Source organism: Lycorma delicatula, chromosome 2 (genome assembly GCF_047948215.1).
Source record: "Lycorma delicatula isolate Av1 chromosome 2, ASM4794821v1, whole genome shotgun sequence".
Taxonomy (NCBI): domain Eukaryota; kingdom Metazoa; phylum Arthropoda; class Insecta; order Hemiptera; family Fulgoridae; genus Lycorma; species Lycorma delicatula.
The window spans coordinates 74,011,617-74,032,921 of record NC_134456.1 but is presented as its reverse complement, the minus strand read 5'-3'; the positions used below and the strand labels follow the sequence as shown (position 1 = coordinate 74,032,921).

At 29.8% G+C, this 21,305-nt stretch overlaps 1 protein-coding gene across 1 annotated transcript in view; it reads left to right on the top strand.

Moving 5' to 3' along the window:
• Positions 1 to 21,051, top strand: part of LOC142319894 (cytochrome P450 4g15-like) — a 28,996-nt gene extending 7,945 nt beyond the window's left edge. The window contains exons 5-12 of the mRNA XM_075357566.1: positions 1,501 to 1,576; positions 3,256 to 3,382; positions 5,385 to 5,580; positions 7,506 to 7,621; positions 8,974 to 9,042; positions 10,325 to 10,493; positions 13,144 to 13,329; positions 20,701 to 21,051. Of these exons, the coding sequence (XP_075213681.1) occupies positions 1,501 to 1,576; positions 3,256 to 3,382; positions 5,385 to 5,580; positions 7,506 to 7,621; positions 8,974 to 9,042; positions 10,325 to 10,493; positions 13,144 to 13,329; positions 20,701 to 20,891 (1,130 nt within the window). The 3' untranslated portion in view covers positions 20,892 to 21,051. The remainder of the gene's footprint in view (positions 1 to 1,500; positions 1,577 to 3,255; positions 3,383 to 5,384; positions 5,581 to 7,505; positions 7,622 to 8,973; positions 9,043 to 10,324; positions 10,494 to 13,143; positions 13,330 to 20,700) is intronic.
• Positions 21,052 to 21,305: the final 254 nt, after the last annotated feature.

Genomic DNA, 21,305 nt, shown 5'->3' with positions numbered 1-21,305 from the left:
CCATGATAAACTGTCGTCTTTAATTTGGCTCTATATACAGACTTTCAATTCAGTTTGACATTTCAAAATGATGTAGATATGGTACATCATAAAATTTGACAAAAAATACAGAATACAGCAAAATTAAATTAACCAATAAAACTTGAAGGAAACATTATTACTGTAAAATGGATAAAATTTTGCAATTAAATCCCATTTAATCAAATTCCAGTCAATCAGCAAATGAGAATGTATTGTTGATTCCATGTTTTTTCATAACCACGTCTGGAATTTTCCCTTCATCTACTTATTCCTTAAAGTTCTATAAAAATCAAACGAATTCATTATTTTAATTTACAGACTATATGAATTTAAAAAAAATTATTCTATCATCTAAATCAAAATTAAATAAATTATTCATATATAGTAGGGATATGGAAGTGGCCAGCTAATCTTTAACAATGGCAAAAAGTAGTCATTCTTATTTTTCACATATTGTTGTCTCTGCCTGCCTATATCATACTAAATAATTCTATCCTATCTAATTTTGTTGTCCAACTAAGATTTGTTCTCAAGCCCCTCTGCAATTAAGGTGATAACCATAAAATTTAGAATGAGATTTATTATCACCAAGGGATAAATACAGAATAAATTCTATTAGAATAGTACATTCTATTTGATGATGAAAATCAGCCAACCAATTAATTTTTAAAGGAATATTTTCTGTCTTGAAGACCACCATATTCCATAAAATCAGCTACAAAAATTATATAATTATCTATAATAATGTCCTTGTTATTTAATCTAATAGATTCTGATTCATTACATATATATTGCATATATCCTTATAAATCTAAATTTAAATAAATTACTCATGATACAGAATGTGGAAGTTGATCACATGTAACGAGAAGGCTATTTGAACAGAAATTCATACATAGTTTTTCTATCTAATGAGTAAAAAAATCTTAATAAATTCTGTTAAAAAGTATGACTGTGAGAAAACTCACTCAATTCTTATTAATTTTGTAATATGACAACAAATTATCACATATGTTAAGGCTGCAAACTGAAGAAAAATTCTTTCAATTTTAGGTGTTTTATAGGAATATGATGTGTTATCAAATTGAAAGACATTCAAAATTTTGTCTAAAATATCAAAATCTTAACACCTGTCTGTAATAATAATTAGATAATTAAATCAGAAACAAATTCTCTAATTATAATTTTTTTTCAGTATTTTAAACCAACTTTATAAGTTATTAAAAGAGGTTATCAATTAGTTTTGAGGTCAATATCTTGGATTCTACTCATAAATAAACAATAAATAATGATTTTAAATGTTGAGGTTTTTATTTAACAATAACTTGCAAGATGTGAATGTAAAATTTTGTAACTATGCTTTGCTTTTTAACTTTACAAAGCATTAATAAACTAAAAGAGGCTTGATTTTATGAAAACATTATCTTTTTGTTTAAATTTTCAATGCCATAATTATTATTAATTACATTTTTTTTTCAGAAACAGTAATGGGAGTAGATAAAACAAGCCAAGGAAATGAAAAATGTGGTTTTGATTATGCAATGGCTGTAATGAAGTAAGAAATTAATGTCAAATATTAAATATTTATTTTATATTAACTATCACAAACCTAAAATAAGGGTGATAATGATTATTATCACAAACCTGCAATAAGGGCAATAATAAACAAACTTTATTATAGTATTATTTTCAATGAAATATAAAGCAATTTTTTTTTGTTTGATTTATCTTATTTGAAAATATTCCAATACTGTTTATAGCATTATTTTTTTAATGTGTATGTTGCAATCTGTTTAACTAGTGAACAATAAGCAACCCCCTCCACATCCCAATGAGATGAGGATGATAGATGTGACATCTAAAGTCTTAGATAGGTGTGAGGTACAGCCTTATACAGGCTCAGACCGACCATTCCTGAGATATGCAGTTAATTGTATACTAACCACCAAAGTACTGTGGTATCTACTGTGTAGTATTCAAATCTGTATAAAAGCATCTAGCTTTTACTAGAATTCGAATCTCAGAAACTTCAACTTCAAAAATCAGCTGTTAAAAACTGATTTGCAATGAGTTAATACTAGACCAGGCTGCTGGGCTGTTTGCCCATCTACAATTTACTTTTTTCCATATTCACTTTTTCTTTTGAAGATAGTTTCTTCTATAAAGTAGAGCTGTAACCACAATTTTTCATCATGTTTTTTTCTTTCTCTTTTGTTCCTCATTCTTTCTCAACCACTCTTCTAAACTATATTTCAGAGATTTTTAAATATTTCTTTCTCTTCTTTTTGATTGTCCACATTTTAGATTCATATGACATGGCACTTGGCATTCTAATAAAATGTTACATTAAATGTTATTCATAAACAGTAAATTTCAAAATGAATTAACAATTGAAAGTAATTATTTTAATCACAAATATTTTTCTTATAAAGAGCAGACTTTTTGGAAATATGATGTCAATATGTATGCAAATTAAAAACGCTGGGAAACATAGTTTTTTAGTAAAAGTATACTGCTATAACTTATGATCCAGTTTTACACAATTATGTATGTATGTCACCACAATTATTTTTCATATTATTTGCTTTTTTGTTTATTGTATCAATAAAATTAAAAAGTATTTTACTGTAGTTTATAATAAACTATTTAAATATATTCATGAAAATAATATGAATGTATACATTATAAAACTTCCATTCCATTAAAGAGAAATTGAAGATTATTTTTGAATAATTACCCATCTTCAGTTTTTTAAATTTTCATAGACTCATGAGTACTTTTGTAGCAATTACAGAGTTCATCAGATGAATTTTAATTTTAAAAACATTAAGATATATATATTATATAACATTTTATATTATAAAAGAGATATCTCTTCTTTCTTAATATTCTTTCAAGTGTCAATCATTATTTCATGTTAGTAACATGCTTAAGTTTATAAAAACATTAAAAAAGGAAAAATTATTTGCTATAAATTGGATAGGAATCAAAAGTATAAAAAGTAGGTTGAAAATCCTTTACCTCTGAATGTATACTACCAATCTTGAAATAATTTTTCTTCAATTTTTGTTATAATGTATTTTTTTAACTAGCAAATATAATTTTTACTGCCTATACAATTTTTTCTACATGTAACATTATTGTTAAATAATTAGAATCGTACTAATGAATACTTTATAAGAACATAAGTTTTTTATTTATAATTTAGTGATTTTTTGTTTGACATTGTTACAGACTATGTGATATTCTTCATTTAAGACATACTAAATTGTGGCTGAGACCCAATTTCATTTTCAAGTTATCAAAGTATAACAAAGAACAGGAAGTAAATTTAAACAAAATTCATTCTTTTACAAAAAATGTACGTATGTTTTTCGTTATTTTACTTTTTCTTTTCAGTTTTTTTTTTTTTTTTTTTTTTTTTTTTACAGTAGATGTAGTAAAATTTTTTACAAAAAAATTTCTTATGTATACTTTAAAGAAAAGTTTTTTCAATGGCTATTAATTATTTATTGTATGTGCTTTAGAGTAATTTCAACCATTTTATAAAAAGTCAATTTATCATACTGTGTCATATAATTTACTCCATGATACTTTTAAAATGAGTGAATGTAACATTCCACATTCATTCTATTTATTTAATCATAGCTGACATTACAAAAAGTAATTTTTACTAAGTTATTTATTGATTATTTTTTTAAATGTTAATTAAGATCAAGAAAATTAAAAATAACTATCATTGTTAGTGGATTATTGGAATTAATGTTATTTGTTGGCATCATTAGTGGTTTAGAGTAACTGTTGTTTTGCAATACAAAAAGACCTAGTTTCAAATCCCAAGCAAAGGTATCAATGTCATTTCTTTTGGTTTGAATACTAAGGTTATTTGTGTGCACTGGTTGCTAGGATTTAAAATTTACTAAAATATTCAGGTACAGTCAACCCAGATCTGAACAAGACTAATTACCAAGCTGCTACTGGGTTAATAGCATGATATCAGACTCGTAATACAAGTTAAAAATTACTGCCAATTGAATTTTACTGGTATTTGCATAGAATTTACAATTTAAATTTAACACTGCCAAATATAAAATTGAAATTTATGTTTAGCCTCATGAGCTTTAAATCATATCTTGCCAACTCATTATATTACCAACTTAATTGGTAGACTACATTGTTTACTACCAGTTAATTCTTTTATAATATTTAATTTATATATAACATTTTTTATTTTTCTGTGAAATAATTTTATTAATATAAATCTAATGAAAATTGATGAAGTTGAAAAAGAATATCAAGTTAAAATAATGATGGAAACTGAATCTTTAGCCTACACTACTCAGCCAGTAAAACATACACAATAATACATTAAGAAATATATAAAATTATTGTGCTACCAGCTGGTATAAGCAGTTAAATGGGACACTGAATTACAAATGGGATAAACAGTTAGATGAATATCTAATTATATTTATGAATTTTTAATTTTTATATAGTTGTTCAACAGAAATGATTTTTCATCTTTTTATCATGGTAATACAGAAACTGTTTATTTTCTTATGTTTTTCTTTTCAAATAGAAAAAGCTGTTTATTCTTAAAATAAAAGTTCTAAATATAGTTTACTTAACACACTCTCAAAAAATACAGCACTTTTTCTTTAAATTAAAAAAAATCCAATTGTTATAGATGTTGCGCCACGAATTTTGCAGTTTGTATATTGTCTATACTTCAAAAAATATAATATATAATTGTATTTTTACCTCTATATCTCATTTTCAGGTTTTTATTTTATTTTATTTTACATTTATATTGTTGGGTTATATTAACTACCCCAATATTATTAATGAACTTGAAGTATGTACAGCATCTGAGTATAAGTATTATAAATCAGAATTTCTTTCTTTGAAAGTCATAATGCTTACTATACAGCCAGCTGGGAACAGTGAACTTATTATTTGTAGAATTAATGTTAAGTACATTTTGGTAGACTTAGCATGTTGATATTCAACTGCATATTTAACTGATTGAAGAACACAAAAGGTAAAATATTTCACACCTCTCTTTCCAACTAAGCCTGGAATGGGAGACTTTTTATTCTAGTAAATTCTGTTATGACATGTTTCTCATTTCCACTTGGTTATAACTCCTAATTTTTTTAAAAAACTTACTATTTTTATTTTTATTGTTATTTATTAAAATATATTAAATTTCATATTTACTAATCTTTTTTTCAGAATTTAGAGGTTACAACTCCAAAAACATTTTTTTTATCATGTTGTTCTTTGGTTACAGCAAATTAGAACTGTATAAAATGTTATAGCATTTCATTCATGATAATGATAAAATTATTGTAATTTTATAGGTATTACAAAAGAAGAAAGAATGTATGCAGAATAATGCAGTCAATTCAACACAAGAGAATAAAGTAAATCAGAAAAAAATAGAAAAGGTTGACGGAACAGTTAAACAAACAGTAAAACAAGGAAATGAAGAGAAATTTTCATTTGGCCAGTCATCAGGACTTAAGGATGACCTTGATGTAGATGATGTAGATTTTGGTAGGATAGTACAGTCTAGATTTAAAATAAATTGTTATTATTCTATGTTAGAAATCTAACAATAAAATAGAAAATGACTAAGGTTTAGGATGAAAGATTCCTGAAAGATCATTTCTAGTGTATGCCATGAAAGAGCATATTAAAGAATTATATATAGTATTTTCCATTTATGGTGGGTCTAGATATTATGTAAATCCCACCGGGTTGGTCTAGTGGTAAACTCATCATCGTAAATCAGCTGATTTTGAAGCTGCGAGATCTAAGGTACAAATCCTAGTAAAGGCTATTACTTTTGTACAGATCTGAATACTAGAAAGTAGATACCAGTGTTCTTTGGTGGTTGAGTTTCAATTAACAACACACCTCAGGAATGGTTTACCTGAGACAGTAGAAGATTGTAAACTTCATTTACATTCATACATACATACAGATGTCACACTGAAACTAGTCCAAATGGATTCAGGGATGGTCCAAATGGATATGTCCATTGAAATCTGGAAACAGAAATTTTTCATGATCACAATACTTCATTCAAAAATCATTGACTATAAGAAAACATTTTCTCAAAAACATGTACTGCAATTTCTGGGTTGTTCTCTAATGAAACAGATTTCATCAATATAAAAAAATAAATTTACAAATTAATGTTCAGAGTATAAATTAAAATTTTTCTCTATTTAGAATATTGATTATTATTACTTTTTTAAACTGAAGTTAAATTGTAAATTATCCTAATAAGTCAAACTAAAAAAAATAAATGCTAAGAATTGAAACCTATCATGTATGTAGAAAGTTTTGGTTTAATTAACCTAGAATAATGTCATAATTATAAGGCCAATTTCTCTCTAAAGATATTACAACTGATTAAATGTTATAGAACTCTTCAGCAGGTTGCATCTAAATCACCAATCAATTTATCAATACTGATCAATAAGCCACTTTATCCTAACAGGTGATTAGAGATTCTGCTAGTTGATTTTCTTCTTTTTCTTTTATTTATAATTACCATTCTCATAAACTACATGAATTGTAGCTAAATCCTTTTAAAACTACTGACTCATCTTGTTCCTTGTCAGAAAATTATTAAAAAAAAATTTACTGACAAATCTGAACTGTAATGTAATTAAATGTTAATCTTTTAATTTTATAATGAGGTTATAATAGGATATTTAAATGTACTTCCAAGAAAAAATGGGGTACTTTTAATGCATAATTTAATTGCTCTTCTGAAAATGTCTTAAAATTCACACAATGAAAAAAAAAACAAAAATTAATACAATATAATTTTTAGTTTTTTACATTATATAATTCAGATGGATATTTCTTCAAAGAAAAGATTTTTCTTTTTTAATGTTACTAACTCAAAGTTTTGAATAAATAATTACTCTTAATTGCTCGTGGCTGAAGAAGATTAACTGAAAATGCTAGGTACAATAATTTTATTTAAGAATGTAATGCCCACAGTTATCAATTACAATAAGTTCAATTTTAAATTTCAATAAAACTAAACTTATTACGCTTAATAAAATTAAAAAAAATATATATTATAGTCATTATGATAAAAATACAAATAAAAAAATTCTGTTATTGAAAAAATGGCATTCATTTTATGTTAAATACCTGATGGTAGTGCAAATAGAAATAATAATATATCTAATATCTTAACATAATAATGAGAAATGCATGAGAAAAGGGCAGAAACTGGAATGTAAGGTTGGCTGGATAAAAAGTTATGATTAATGGACTTATAAGCAATGAACTAATTCATAAAAACTTGCATAAAAACATTTAATAAAAATAAATAAATGAAATGAATACTAATCTAAATATTACAAGTATATAGTTTCTACCTTTATATATCAAATATTAATGAAAGAAAATTAAAAAAAAAAATTCTAATAATAAACAATTATTTTTATTTACAGTTTTGGGAGAAAAAAAGAGAATGGCTTTTCTTGATTTGATGTTGGAATGTGCCCAAAATGGAAGTTTTATAAGTGACGAACAAATCAAGGAACAAGTAGATACAATTATGTTTGAGGTATGTTGTCTTAAAAATTTATTTTAATTTATAATTATGTTTTCGAATATTACATAATTTTTGAAAAAGAATAAATTTGTATCAAAGATAAGTGAAGAGAAAGTATACAAATATACTGCTCTACCTTGATAAAAATACCCTTATTTCTCAAGGAATTGTGAGAGCAGGATGGACAACCTCGCCTAGAAGGGATCTTGGGTTTTCTTCTGGATGGTATTTAACTTGTACTGAAGTTTACCAATGGAATGGTACTTTATGATGAGAAAGATTTCTTTCTCATTATCCTTTTCTGGTGAGAAAAGACTGGTTGTGATCCAGTCTTGCCTATTTTGTTGCTATAGGTAAAAACCCTACCATATCCATTCTGAGGAAACTGGAATCTGCGCAGAACGAGTGCTTCCTTGATGTGATGTAATGATGGGGAAGGCTGCCTGAAGGGACTGTGTTTCCTGACAGACAGCTGTATGGTAAGCTTTAATAGCAAATTAGATAAAACCTAGTTTTCAATTCCTCCTAAAATGCAAATAATACTTTGATTATCACAAGGAGGAATGTTAAGTCATATGACAAACAAAATTTGATTCTCTCCACTTAAAATTATTTTTAATATCACTGACTGATTTTATGTTCATGGACCAGTAAACATTTTTGTAACAATTACTTTATAAGTTATAAATAATAGTTGAATGAAATCATTCAACACGAATTCATTTATTAAAACTGCCCACAGTATCAGTAATGTTGCCTGCTTCAATAATATCCAGTAAAAATTTTGTAAATAATAAAGAAAGTTTAACTTTAATTGATAGCTTTATTAGAGTTAATTTAAACTTAGCTAAATTGGATCTCATACTTAATATCAGCAGCATTTTGGTAATAAAAACTGATATCAATTAATGAAATTCTGCTTTAATATTTTAAATCATGTATTTAAATGAATATTATTTAAATTTAGCCTTAGGATCAGAGGTGAAGTCAATTCAATTGACACTACATATTGAGGTAGAAGTATTAGTTTTTAAATTATACTTGGCATTAGTTGGCCGAATTTTTATTTTCTAATATTTATTTGCGTAGAATTTTCCTACACAAATGAAAGTTCAATAAATTCTAAAGAAAGTTAGTTACATTTATAACATCTATCGATTCATTAGAGCAATACTTAAACTTTGGACACTCCAGATTCATTTAATTCAGTCTGAAATATGCATTTTTTAGTTTAATCTACTTGTATCATTTGTTAATAAAGATTTTTATTCAAGAACCAATGAAAATGTAGTTACTAAATATGAAGAAATTTGTTACCTCTGTAAGATTCATACTAATGTTCTAGGAAAAATATTTTTTTATAGGGTCATGATACAACAGCAGCTGCTACAAGCTTCTTCATGTGTGTTATGGGATGTCAACCAGAAATTCAGGTAATTATAATATACAGAGAATTAAATTTACTTAATCTGATTATGAATAATTTTTTTCTAATTTTCATAATCAAACATAAATATTAGATTATTTTTGAACACACATGTGCGTGCTCATGACATGCGTGTGCACACACACACACACACACACACACACACACACACACAATTATGTTGGTACAATGATGTTTCAATTTTTTTTTACAAATTAGTGAATTAATTACACTAGCAAGTAATAAGTTCATTCTTCTATCAACATTTACCTGACAATTCTTCTACTTTAGCTGAGAAAAGAAAAAAAAAATATTTTTTAACATTAAAAGAGAGAGAGAACCCTCTTATTAGATGTGACATAAACTAGATATTTTTTTTTCTATTTAAAATTTATAAAAAACATATAATTTTATTTAATATTTTAGTTATACTATTGTAAAGGGTCTGCAGAGGGATTACTTCAATTTTAAATTGTAAATACTGGTTAGTAAAACAGATGAAACTCATTTGCAATTTAAATAAAGTAGTATCTTTATGGCAATCTAATTTTTTTCAAAGATATTAATATTTTTATCAGTATGAGACAATTTCAAAGAATACAAAGGGGAGAATATGAATAAGATAAAGTTTATTAGATAAGGACGTGCTAACAGTTTACTGGTTTGATATAAAATTGTTATATTGATTTAAAAATAAACTCAAAACTGCACAACTATTATCTAAGCAAGATTTTAATTTAATTTATACTTTATTTGAAGTATTCAGCTTCAGCAATTACAGGAAAAACCTATAAAATCACATAGAACAATTTTCTCAGAATAGAAACCAGAAGAAAAGGTAAACCAGAAAACTATTTATTTAAACTAAGCAAAGAAAAAATGCATCACAAAATGTGCCATTTCATACTTGTAAAATGCTGCTGATCTGTCTACAATAAAATTAAATATCTTCCAGTGTATTGTATTTAATTTTAAAATATGCATCAAAATAATTTGGATAATTTTTTACTTAATTTTAATTTTTATTCATTTAATTTCATCACCATTAGTAGATAAAATATTGTCTAATTTTAAAAGGACCAGTATATAAGTAGTCCAGAAGTATAATATTGTTACTTGTGCAGCAGTTATATTTTGTTCATAAAAAATGCTATTTGAACTTGGAAAAAGGTTTTTAGAGCATCACATTACTGTTGTCAGCTGAAGTATTTCAATCAATTAAATTACATATCAATACAAATTCAACAAATAAGTGAACAGCATATGTTTAATCTACTTTATTTTTATAGAAAAAATGTCTCCAAGAAATGGATGCAATATTTGGTGATTCAGATAGAGAGTGTAAGTTTGAGGATACTGCAGAAATGAAGTTTTTAGAAAGATGTATAATGGAAACACTCAGGGTATTTCCTCCAGTACCTATAGTCAGTCGAGAAATACAACAAGAAATGAAACTAGGTCAGTAAGTTTACCCAATAAAGTTAGATATATCATACATCTAGTTTGAGAGTATTTGAAGTTTGGTACAATATTTTATTCCTTTTCACACCTTAAGTAGATTTAGAAAAATGTATTTATGTATTTGTATCATACCATTTAGTTTTTAAAAGAAAAATAATTTCTCCCAGAACAGCTGAATCATGTTACTACACATTAAAAAAAATATGCCAGATTAAATTTCCTGAAAGAAAGAGATAAATAATGACTTCATTATTATCATAATAGTTAAGTAAAGAATGACGATTTTGTATAACACCTTTTTTAACATGTGACGTGTTGTAAAAATAAAATAAGTGATTAGATGTTTTAAAAAAAGATCATGTTTATTTATCTGATACAGTAGCGTGCAACTTAATCTGAACACAGGGAATTCTTTGTTTATTTTTATGTTGTGGCTACACTGTTTGATCACATCCATTCTTTAAGTTGTATGTGTAATGTGAGGTTATTGTTCTTTGGCTATTTAGCAATTTTCATGTTTAGTGAAAGTTTATTTCATTTTTTATTACAAGATTACATTTTTGTAATTTGTCTAAAATATATGTGTCTTGAATAAATAATAATGGACCTAACTCAAAGGAAGCATTCGAAAATTCATTTTGTTTCACTTTCTGAACATACCAGATGACACAATGACAAATAGCCTCTGAGTGTGGTAGCTTCTAGGGACAGTAAATCCTGTTTAAAAACAATTTAAAAGAACTGGTATCTTTTCCCCTCAAAGGAGCAAATCTGGCCATAAAAGAAGAACTACTATTCCAATACAGAAGAAAATGTAAACGTGATCCAATATCTGTTGTGGATTTAATCGAGAATTAGCAACCATTGGAACAGATTTACATGTGATAAGTGTTAAGACGCTGACTTGCAGCTTGATGAAAAGCTCATTGGCCAGTTAAAAATAGTAGTTTTTAACACCAGCAATGTGCAAAAAAAGGCTATTGGTGGTCATAGCAGATACTAACTAGAGTAAAAGCTAAATTGGACAAATGATAAATGGACCAAAGATTGGAAAAATGTTATATTCTCCGACAAGCCATATTTTTATGTTTAGGGGCAAAGGGTACCAAAAGTTAGAAAAACATCAGATGAAAATACATCACTGACTCATATCCAGTAATCAGTTAAATATGCCTAGAAAAGAATGTTTTGGGATTGTTTCACTTTGAAGGTCCTTGTTCAATATCTCCAAGAGATTGTATATAGAAAAGTAATGAATACATCAAGATTTTGAAAGAAAGGATTGTGACACAACTTCAAAATAAATTCCCCCTGAGCAACATAGTGTACCAACAAGATTTAGTGCTATGACATACTGCCAAAAAAGTGGAAAAACCTTTTGAAGAACCCCTCCTTTAATATTTTGAGGAACAAAATATTAAAGGGCTCCCTGTACCCAGGCAACTCTCCAGACTAAAACCCAATTGAAACTCTTGGGCAATAGTAAAAAAATGAATTGTACTGCAAAAATTGACTTCATTAAAGCAATAAATAATATCAGTATGGTTTCATGACAAAGAAATAAAAAAAAGTGTAGTACAATTGCTGAATCAATGATAATTGTGTATGTGAAGTGATTTAGAATAAAGGAGGCCATAATATCTAGTAATTATATTAGATATTCACAAATTATACTGGTATGATTTTTTCTTAATAAAGTTACTTTTTGTTAAATAACATCAGTGTTGGATTAATTTGCAAGCTACTGTATATATAATATGTCTATTATCAAGTAACATATGTCTTTAAGCAAAGAAATAAATATTTGAAGTAATAACTTTATCAAAAATAAATATTAAAAAAAAGAGTAAATAATATGCTTCAGCAACTGAAAAAAATAAAACAATTGATTTCCCTAATCTTATTTTATAAAATTTATATTAATGCTGAACATTGTAGACTTTTATATAATGCAGGACATATTTATTTTCGAAGGAAATGTATCACGTAGGCTGAAAGTTTGGAAGTAAAAGAATATAAAAGAAAGTTTTAAAATAATTATTGTTTACGAAAATATTTAAAGAAATGTGAAATTAAAATATAGATCAAGAATTAAAAATAGACATAAGACTGAATTAACAAATAATTTGAAGTGGCAGTAATGAATTAAAAGCTGAAATCAAAAATAATCTTTGACATATTTGTACATTACAGCTAATGTTTTGAATATTTATGGGTAAAATGTTCTAGTCAATGTTAGAGAGTATTTAAAGGAATTCAAGAAAATAAATGCTCATAGCTGAGATTTTATAAGTCAGATTTTGATAAACGAGAGATTAAAAACAAAGAAAAATTTTACTTTTGAAAAAGTTATCATGGTAGAAAACTCCAGTAGGCATCGTATAAAAATCAAAACAATTATATAAAAATAAAAAAAATAAATAAAAAAGTGAATTGAAAATAACTGTAAACCAGTGTATGAGAAGATGAAAAATAAGTTGTTATATAAGTAATTAACCAGATTACATTACAGGTATGAAAAGTATGAACAGATTATAATTTCATAACCATGTTTCTTAATAAATTTCAATTATTTATTATAAATTATGAATATGTGATACTGAACTTATAATGATTATATGATATTAATTACTTATATTTATTTCAGCATCATGTGATTTAATTGTTCCTGCTAAAACTACAGTAGTTGTTGGTACATATAAACTTCATCATCATGAAAATATATATGAAAATCCAGATGTCTTTGATCCAGATAATTTCCTTCCAGAAAAATCAGCTCATAGACATTATTACTCATTTATCCCATTTAGTGCTGGACCAAGAAGTTGTGTTGGTATGTATACAACTATCTCTTAAATTATTCTTTCTAGATTTAAATGCTTTATTATTAAAATCCATAAAGGACCGTTTTAAAAATTTAAAAGGTTTTCAAATTTTACCTGTCATTAATTATAAAATTAAAATGCAGACTTTCAGAATTTACTGCGAAGCTAAAATTGTCTATGTAAATAGGAATATATTTTTTTTTGTTGAATTTAATGTGATAAAATTTTGCACTAAAAAATAACTTTTAGAATATTAGAGCTCAAATTGAATGATAAAAATAAAAATTGTACATTTAACCATCAATCACATTTTAAATTAGTGAAATGTATTTCTGAAGCTTAGTTGCTGAAGGCACTTTTTTTTTGAGGGCAAAAAACACAGTCATGTTACCATTGCCTGGAATAAACTTATTATACGAAAAATATAAAAATTAAATACTAAAAGCTAGGTTAAACTAAAATATCAAAAAAAACCAACACTTACAACTAATAGCACATAAAATATTACTAAAAACTTACAACTTATATCACAGTTAAACTATCATTTAAAACTAATATTACAGTCGTAAACTTAAAATAAAATTTGTTTATTTAAAATAAAAGCAAAGGTAAAGCAAAAGGTTGATACACTGAAGTTTGTTAACAACTGTAGCAGTTCAGTCACCTTGCCACTTTGCTCGAAGAGTGCATTTGGCACAATTAATAAAGTCAAATGCAGTCACACGAGTAGTGAAAGGTGGTTTACTATATGCGGCTTTAGCAGCGGAATCTGCACATTTATTACCTGCAATACCCACGTGGCTAGGAATCTAGCAGAAACTCACTTTTGTGTTGCGGTGGTTCAACTCAGTGAGGTGTATTATAGAAGTAATGACAGGATGTTTAGAATACAAATCTTCTAAAACCTAGAGAGCACTACTTGAGTCACTGAAGATAAGGATATGGTGGTATTTTTGGTTAATGATATTCAAAACCTTACTGATTAATATTACATAGGCCAAACATGTAGGTTCTACCATTAACAACAAATGCGCAATCAATGGTATCATTCTTTCAATCTATCTGTGTATACAGATACACCACAGAGGGGGTGGTTGTTTGGACTCCCATAACTGAAGGGTTATTGGATGGCTTACTGCTAGCTATACTTACTCCTGTTCGCAAAGGTAAAAAGCTTTAGGGACAGGAACTTTCAAAGGGATCAAACTGTTTGTTTCACTGGCTGCAGAAGGAGGGCTAGGTACTTTCATAGCATTAGGTCTTCCAAGTGTAATTTCTGGTGCTTCTTTGTTCAGGAGCATGGGACTACAGACCCTTGGGGCATTCTGTATAGAGCTCTTGGACACAGAAAAGATATCCTCTTGTCAGCTTTGTCAACCCGCAAGTGTGTGGTAATTGATAAGGATCGTGTCCTTAATATTTCGCTGAATGATTTGCTCCCGGATGACACTATATTGGGTGAGGTCCGTGAGGCCCCTGGATATGATTGCATCACAGTGGAGCTCCTCGTCCGAGCACTTCCAGTAGTCCTTGGTCCTCTAACTAGAATATATAATAGGTTGCTAATTGCTGGCCACTTTCCGGCGTGTTGGAAGTGTGGAGATTTGGTGTTGTTCTTCAAAGGTGGCGACAAAGATCTTACTGTTCTTCTTACCATCCACTAACACTTGTCTGTGATTGGCAAGGTTTTTGAGAAGGTCCTATATTTGCATATTAATGTTAGTTGGCCACTGATCATTTGCTAATGGACAATCAGTACGGTTTCCGACCGGGCAAGAGCACTGAGGATGCCATAATAAAGGTGATGGATATAGCTTCCTCTAGTCCATGTACATATGTGTTAGGGATTTTTCTGGACATATCCGGGGTATTTAACAACTTATGGTGGCCCTCTGCTCTGTTTCAGATGCAGAAGAGTAATTGTATACGAAATGAATTAGAAGTGCTCTCAAGTTATTTCAGTCTTCGGACCGTTTCCCTGCTTGATGGCAGCTCGGAGGTTCGTAAGACCTTAACTAAAGGATGCCCTCAGGGCAGTGTTCTGAGTCCCCTTCATTGAATCATAGAATTTGATTCCATGTTGCGTTTAGGGTTGCCATGTGGTTGTCGTGTCGTCACTTATGCTGACGACACACTGTTACTGATTGAAGGGGATTCATGTAACGAGGTGGAGTTCTGAGCTTCTCATGTTTGTGAGACACTCCAACATAAGATGATCTTCAACCCAGAGAAAACCGCATTGATTTTACTTAAGGGCCGATTGGCTCCTTCCCGACGAATCCGGGTTCGGATGGCTGGTCTCCCCATTCGGTACGTTACGGCTCAAAAATACCTACCTGGGTGTTATCCTTGATGAGAATTTCCGGTTCAAGGAACATCTACAGTATGTAGCAAAAAAGGCCGCTGATGCTTTTTATGGAATCCGAAGTCATTCATCCCGATTGGGGTTGAATTACCGTAACATGCCTATCCTTTACAAAGGTGTCAGCGAAGCTATTATGCTGTATGCTGGGTTCACCGTATGGCTTTTAAGTATTGCGCGGAAATTTTGCTGCGGGCTCAGCAACTCCTCGTGCTGGCTGTTATAGGTGGGTTATAGAACAGTCTTGCGGGAGACAGTCTGTGTTATAGCCGGAGTCAAACCAATAGATATCTTGTCTAGTGAGCGTAAGGAACGCTTCATTTCGAAGGTAAATAACCTATTGATGTGAGAACGAAAGCAGGAGAAGACCGGGGTCTTGCGTCTTGGCAGGTCAGGTGGGACGAATTTCTCAGGTCGCTACACGCATGGTATATTTCCTATAGTGTCTGATTTAGGTGCGATTGGATGGGTCTCCCTCAATCGGTATATCACACAGTTTCTCTCCGGGCATGGTGCCTTTCGGGCGAGTTTGGCTAGTTTCCTTTCAATGGATTTGAGTCAATGCCCGGATTGTGGGACTGATGATACAGTGGACCATGACCTCTACGTCTGTCCTCGATACGAGGTCGAATGTTCACGAGCTGTTAGGGAACTTGAGAGAATGCATTCCTTTCTGGATCTCCGTATTAACTGGATTATCCGCGGAGTGATCTATAGTGGCTAGTATTCTTCGCGCCCTTGCGGTGTGTAGGTCTGCAAAGTTGTTTAATCACGGTACTCGATCGTGGTAGTATGCCGGGTGGCTAGGGTTCCGGGTTAGGTATTGGATTGGTTGGAGGTTGGCGCATTCGCATTGTGCCACAGTTATTATTTGTGATTCGATTTGGGGCTCCCACTGGTGGGAGTGGCCGCGCCGCCGGCGTATGATAACCCGTGCGACCGGAGGCGTGGCTTCCCTCCGCCGATGGCGGTCCTGAACGTGACTTTCTAATGCCACGCGAGACACAATGATGGGACCGGGTGGTGATGTGGAGTTTGTCCCCGGCTCCTGCGCGGACCGCAATGAGGTTACGTTTTCCTTGTTAGGTGACTTAAATTGGACGACTTATTTGGGTATAGGTCTGATTTTCTATGTTGCGTAAGGCATGATTTTAACTGGCATGAGTGTAGCTCTGATTTAAATTTAAACTCCTTTGTTTTCTGAGGCATTCACAGTCACGAACGGTGCTGTCAAATCTGGACTAGGCGCGGGGTCGCGCTTCCGCGTTTTCGGTTAGTTAGTTTGAGGAAATCATATTACGTTGGATGTGAAGATGTCCGTTTGAGGCCTTCGTGAAGGCGAAATTTGATAAGTATTTTACTGATGCAAATGTCTGCCGAGGCATTTACATTGGTGGCTTCCCGACCTCAGGGCTCGGAACGGAGTGGGTGGTGTGGCGACCGTTAACGTCACAAGGTGTTCCCCGTACGGAGTTGGGTGGCTGCAACTACCAACTTTTTGTTCATCTTAGTAAGATCTGAAATAGTGGCTGTAAGTTAAGAAACTTGATCAGATAGCATCTGAACAAGTTTTTTTAGCTCATTGCAGGATTCGCACTGTTGGTTACCTGCATTAAAGAAGCTTTGCTTGATGTTGCGGCGGCGAAAGAGGCATCGGGTTTAACCAGGTTCATTCATTTTTTATTTAGTGTTACAGTGGCCTTCCTTTACACATCAAGCACAGATCTCAGTTTTCAATTGACATGGGTTGGGTATGAATTGTCGTACTCCAACTGATGGATAACTTCAACTCTGATGGAGTTCTTCAACTCTGCTCTGCCGTTTCGTTATTTGTTTCAATTTCACAATTTCCTGGGTACGTAGCTCATCAGCTTTTTCATTAACATCCATCTCCTGAAGATTCCAGCAAATGATTACTCCTTGGCTGATATTTAAGGATTTGTGGCATCCTTTATGTTGTTATTACCCATATTGGTAGGACATGAGAGGGATTGATTATATTCATCACTAAATGTTTCGACCAGTATTGATTCGTCTCTTAACTTCTGGACTTTTTCAGTGAACCGCTTGAATCTCTTTATACTTTATTCATCAGGGAGGAGAGACCTTTTGAAGGGAGCCTTCTTCCTGATTGTTTTGAAGAACAATCCAACAAAAACAAAAAAAAACATTTTATGTTTTTATACAGTGGATGGGATATATCACGATTTACACTATTCTTTTTGATACAGTTCTTATCCTCATTGTACAACGCCAAGTGAGATCTTTTCACATGACAAATTTTGATAGCCTTCTCAGATGGATCATCAACCATCATAAAATTTATTTGTGGACTTGAAATTTTGGTCCCATGAGTACTGGCGATATAACGGTCCACTCCAGCAGGGTGCACGTGTACTGGGGCTAGAACTAAATACAACTGGGTTCTCCAGGTGCCCAGAGGACATCGTTCGAGACTCACTATGTGGAGCCATTTATCCATCGGCACAATAGTTTCCATCTTGGGTTATGGTTGCATTTTGTAAGATGTCACAACACCATCGAGTTCAAATGTAAGAAGAAACAGTGAAGGGTTTTGTGTAGTTGTGAAAGGGTATATGTTGTAATTTGTGTAGTGCATGTGTAAAGTGTAATATGTTCTGCAGCTGAGTGTGTAGTTTGAAGAAAACCTACAGAAGCTATGGTTGTGGAGAAGCCAACCCCCAAAGTCTTAACAGTAAGACTCCCTGTCAGGGGCTGATGGTACCTGTTTCAATAAATTAGTGAAATGTACTTCTGAAGCTTTGTTACTGATGGCATCTGTTTCAAGATAGTTAGGAATTCATGTAACCAAAGAGCAATATCTGATCTGAGTTTCTAATTACCATTCAAAACACAGATGCGCGTGCGCGCGCACACACACTTTACAAACACATTAATATTGAGAAAACTAATGTATCACATCAAACAAAATGGAGCAAATAAATTCTTGTATTTCTACTAATTTCAAAATGGACATCAAAAAAAACAACACTACCAGTGAAGGCATTACTTAAAACCTTTAAAAAAAAAATCTTCTACAATCACATTTGACAATTTAAGAAAGTAAGTAATGGTAGTTTTATTACTCCCATCAAAATTGGCAGGGATGATTTTATCTTTATTTGAGGATTTAAATGACTAACTTTCATTATTGTCAACTGATGCAAGTAAGGTATTGAATAAGTATTGATAGAGGTATCGTAGAGCAACTTTTTAAAATTGTTTTATCAGCTAGAATAGTTGTAAAAAAGTATAACAGATATCGCATTCTATTTGAAAGATATTCTAAGTGCAGAATATCATTTACATACAGAAGTACTTGACCATGTTAATATATGTGTAACCATTTTACAGTAAATATGCCAAAGCCATAAATGATCACTAACGGTCCTGCAACTTTGTTGCAATGTTCATTACATAATATTATCTCACATGTTCATTCATGGTCTCACCTAAAAAAAAAAATTAATAAAAGTTTTTCCATCAGTTTTGAGAGAAATAACATAATTTGTTTTAAATAACTTAAATAACAAAAACCTTACAATTACAATTAAAAGTACATTTAATTATATCTTATGAACTAATAAAAATAACTAATAATTTTTAGAATAAGAATTAATAAATATCAGGTTTACTTTTCTATTATCTACTTCATGTTAACACAGATTTAATTCAATTCCTACAAGTCAAATGAAATATACTGCAACAAATTTTATTACAAAAAAATGCCAGTTTTCAAGTATTTTTAACAAGTAATATTTAACTAGCCCTTATGATAATATTTCAATTAGCCTGATATATAATTGTGTTGTTTATAAGAAATTCATTATTTTAAATCATAGTAAAAAGAGTAAATTTCATAAGAAGTATTTTTACTATTCCGGCTTTTACCATAAAAAATAAAACACAGAAACTGCAACATTCTATAAACAGACTTTTTAGGGGATCTATACATTTTTTTAATTCTTGAACCTGGTTTAAAATAATGCACAGGTCTTACACTAAATTTATCCCCATGATACAGCAACTAGTATGAATGATATTTAAAATGTATGCTCTACAGAAAAAATCATCTAATTGGCTATTTAGCATTACTTATGAAATCCTGCTCAGAATTAAAATCCTTTACACCATTGTTATAAGAAAATTTGTATTTACATTTTAAATAATTAATTAAAGAGTAATTGTACCACTACCTCTCTGTTGAGTACAGGCAATGCCAATAAAAAGATGGATATACAATCAATTTGTTGCTATGCACAACCTTCATCAGTTTTTTATGTATGTGATATCTAAAACAACTAAAGTAAAAGAGGCATCATCAATAAAGATTTTTTTTAATTGACAAAAATGATTTTAACTATAAAACTGATTCTATACTGAACAAACTGGTTTCAACTTTTATAAGTAAAAGTTTATTTGATGGGATTGGCAAGTATTTATTTGATTTATTAATGTATATTAACTTAATAAAGAAGACCACAGAAAAAATTCCTTTGATCCAGGAATATTTTATTTATTTATTTCATACTCTCAGTTCATGTCCGATATCATATTACCAAACAAAAAAACTGGCTTAAGTGTTTTACAAAGTCATTCTCTACTAAAAAAAGAGATTAAATATTTACAAAGAACTTTAATAAAAGTTTTTAACTTATGAGATGAAAACAATCTCTTCATTAAACGATAAAAATTATTGAAGCAGCTTTATTGCACTCATAAAAAAATTGTATAGATTATTAATACAATAATCATTTGTTAACTTAATGAGAAATATTTGCATATTTGTAATGTTATTTTATTTTAAATTTAATTATATAAGTGCGAGGAAAAAAATTTCATTCAACTTAAAATTCTACCTAACTAACAATTAATTTTCAAAATGTAGCATCTTACAAAAATATATATGTTTCATCAAACACGAATTTATTATTTTAATTCCTAAGAGTAAAAGCTTAAAGCTGAGTAACATTTTTGATTTTTTTGTTTGTTATAGGCCGAAAATATGCTATGCTAAAATTAAAGATAATACTTTCTACTGTGTTGAGGTACTATAAAGTACTTCCTGGTGCTCATTATAATGACTGGAAACTGCAAGCAGATGTAATTTTAAAAAGATCAGATGGATTTAATGTACGTTTAGAAGCTCGTCGCCCATTACCGAAGGTTGTTCCACATCAAAGATAATTAAAATTAATACTGCATATTATATAAATAGGTGTAATTAAATATGGAATTATTATAAGGAAACTGAAACCATTGTAGTTTAAGGTTATGAGTATACCATAATCATATAATTTTGCTTGATTAACTTTTGTATAACATGTAACGGCTAATAAACAGAACAACAAAGTGGTTTATTTAAGAATGAACAAACGTTAGTATGATTAATTTTCATTCAAATTTACAAGCACTCTTTTCTGAAATTTAAAAATATTAAAATTATTAATAATGTTAAAGCATTAAAATACAGTTCTCAAAAGAATGAGCATTTTTTATTATATTTACGTATGAAAAAACTGGTCAGTAACATTTTTGTATCCTATTTTTAAGTTCACACGGATAAAATTTCCTGCAGAATATTTCATCGAAGTTAAATGT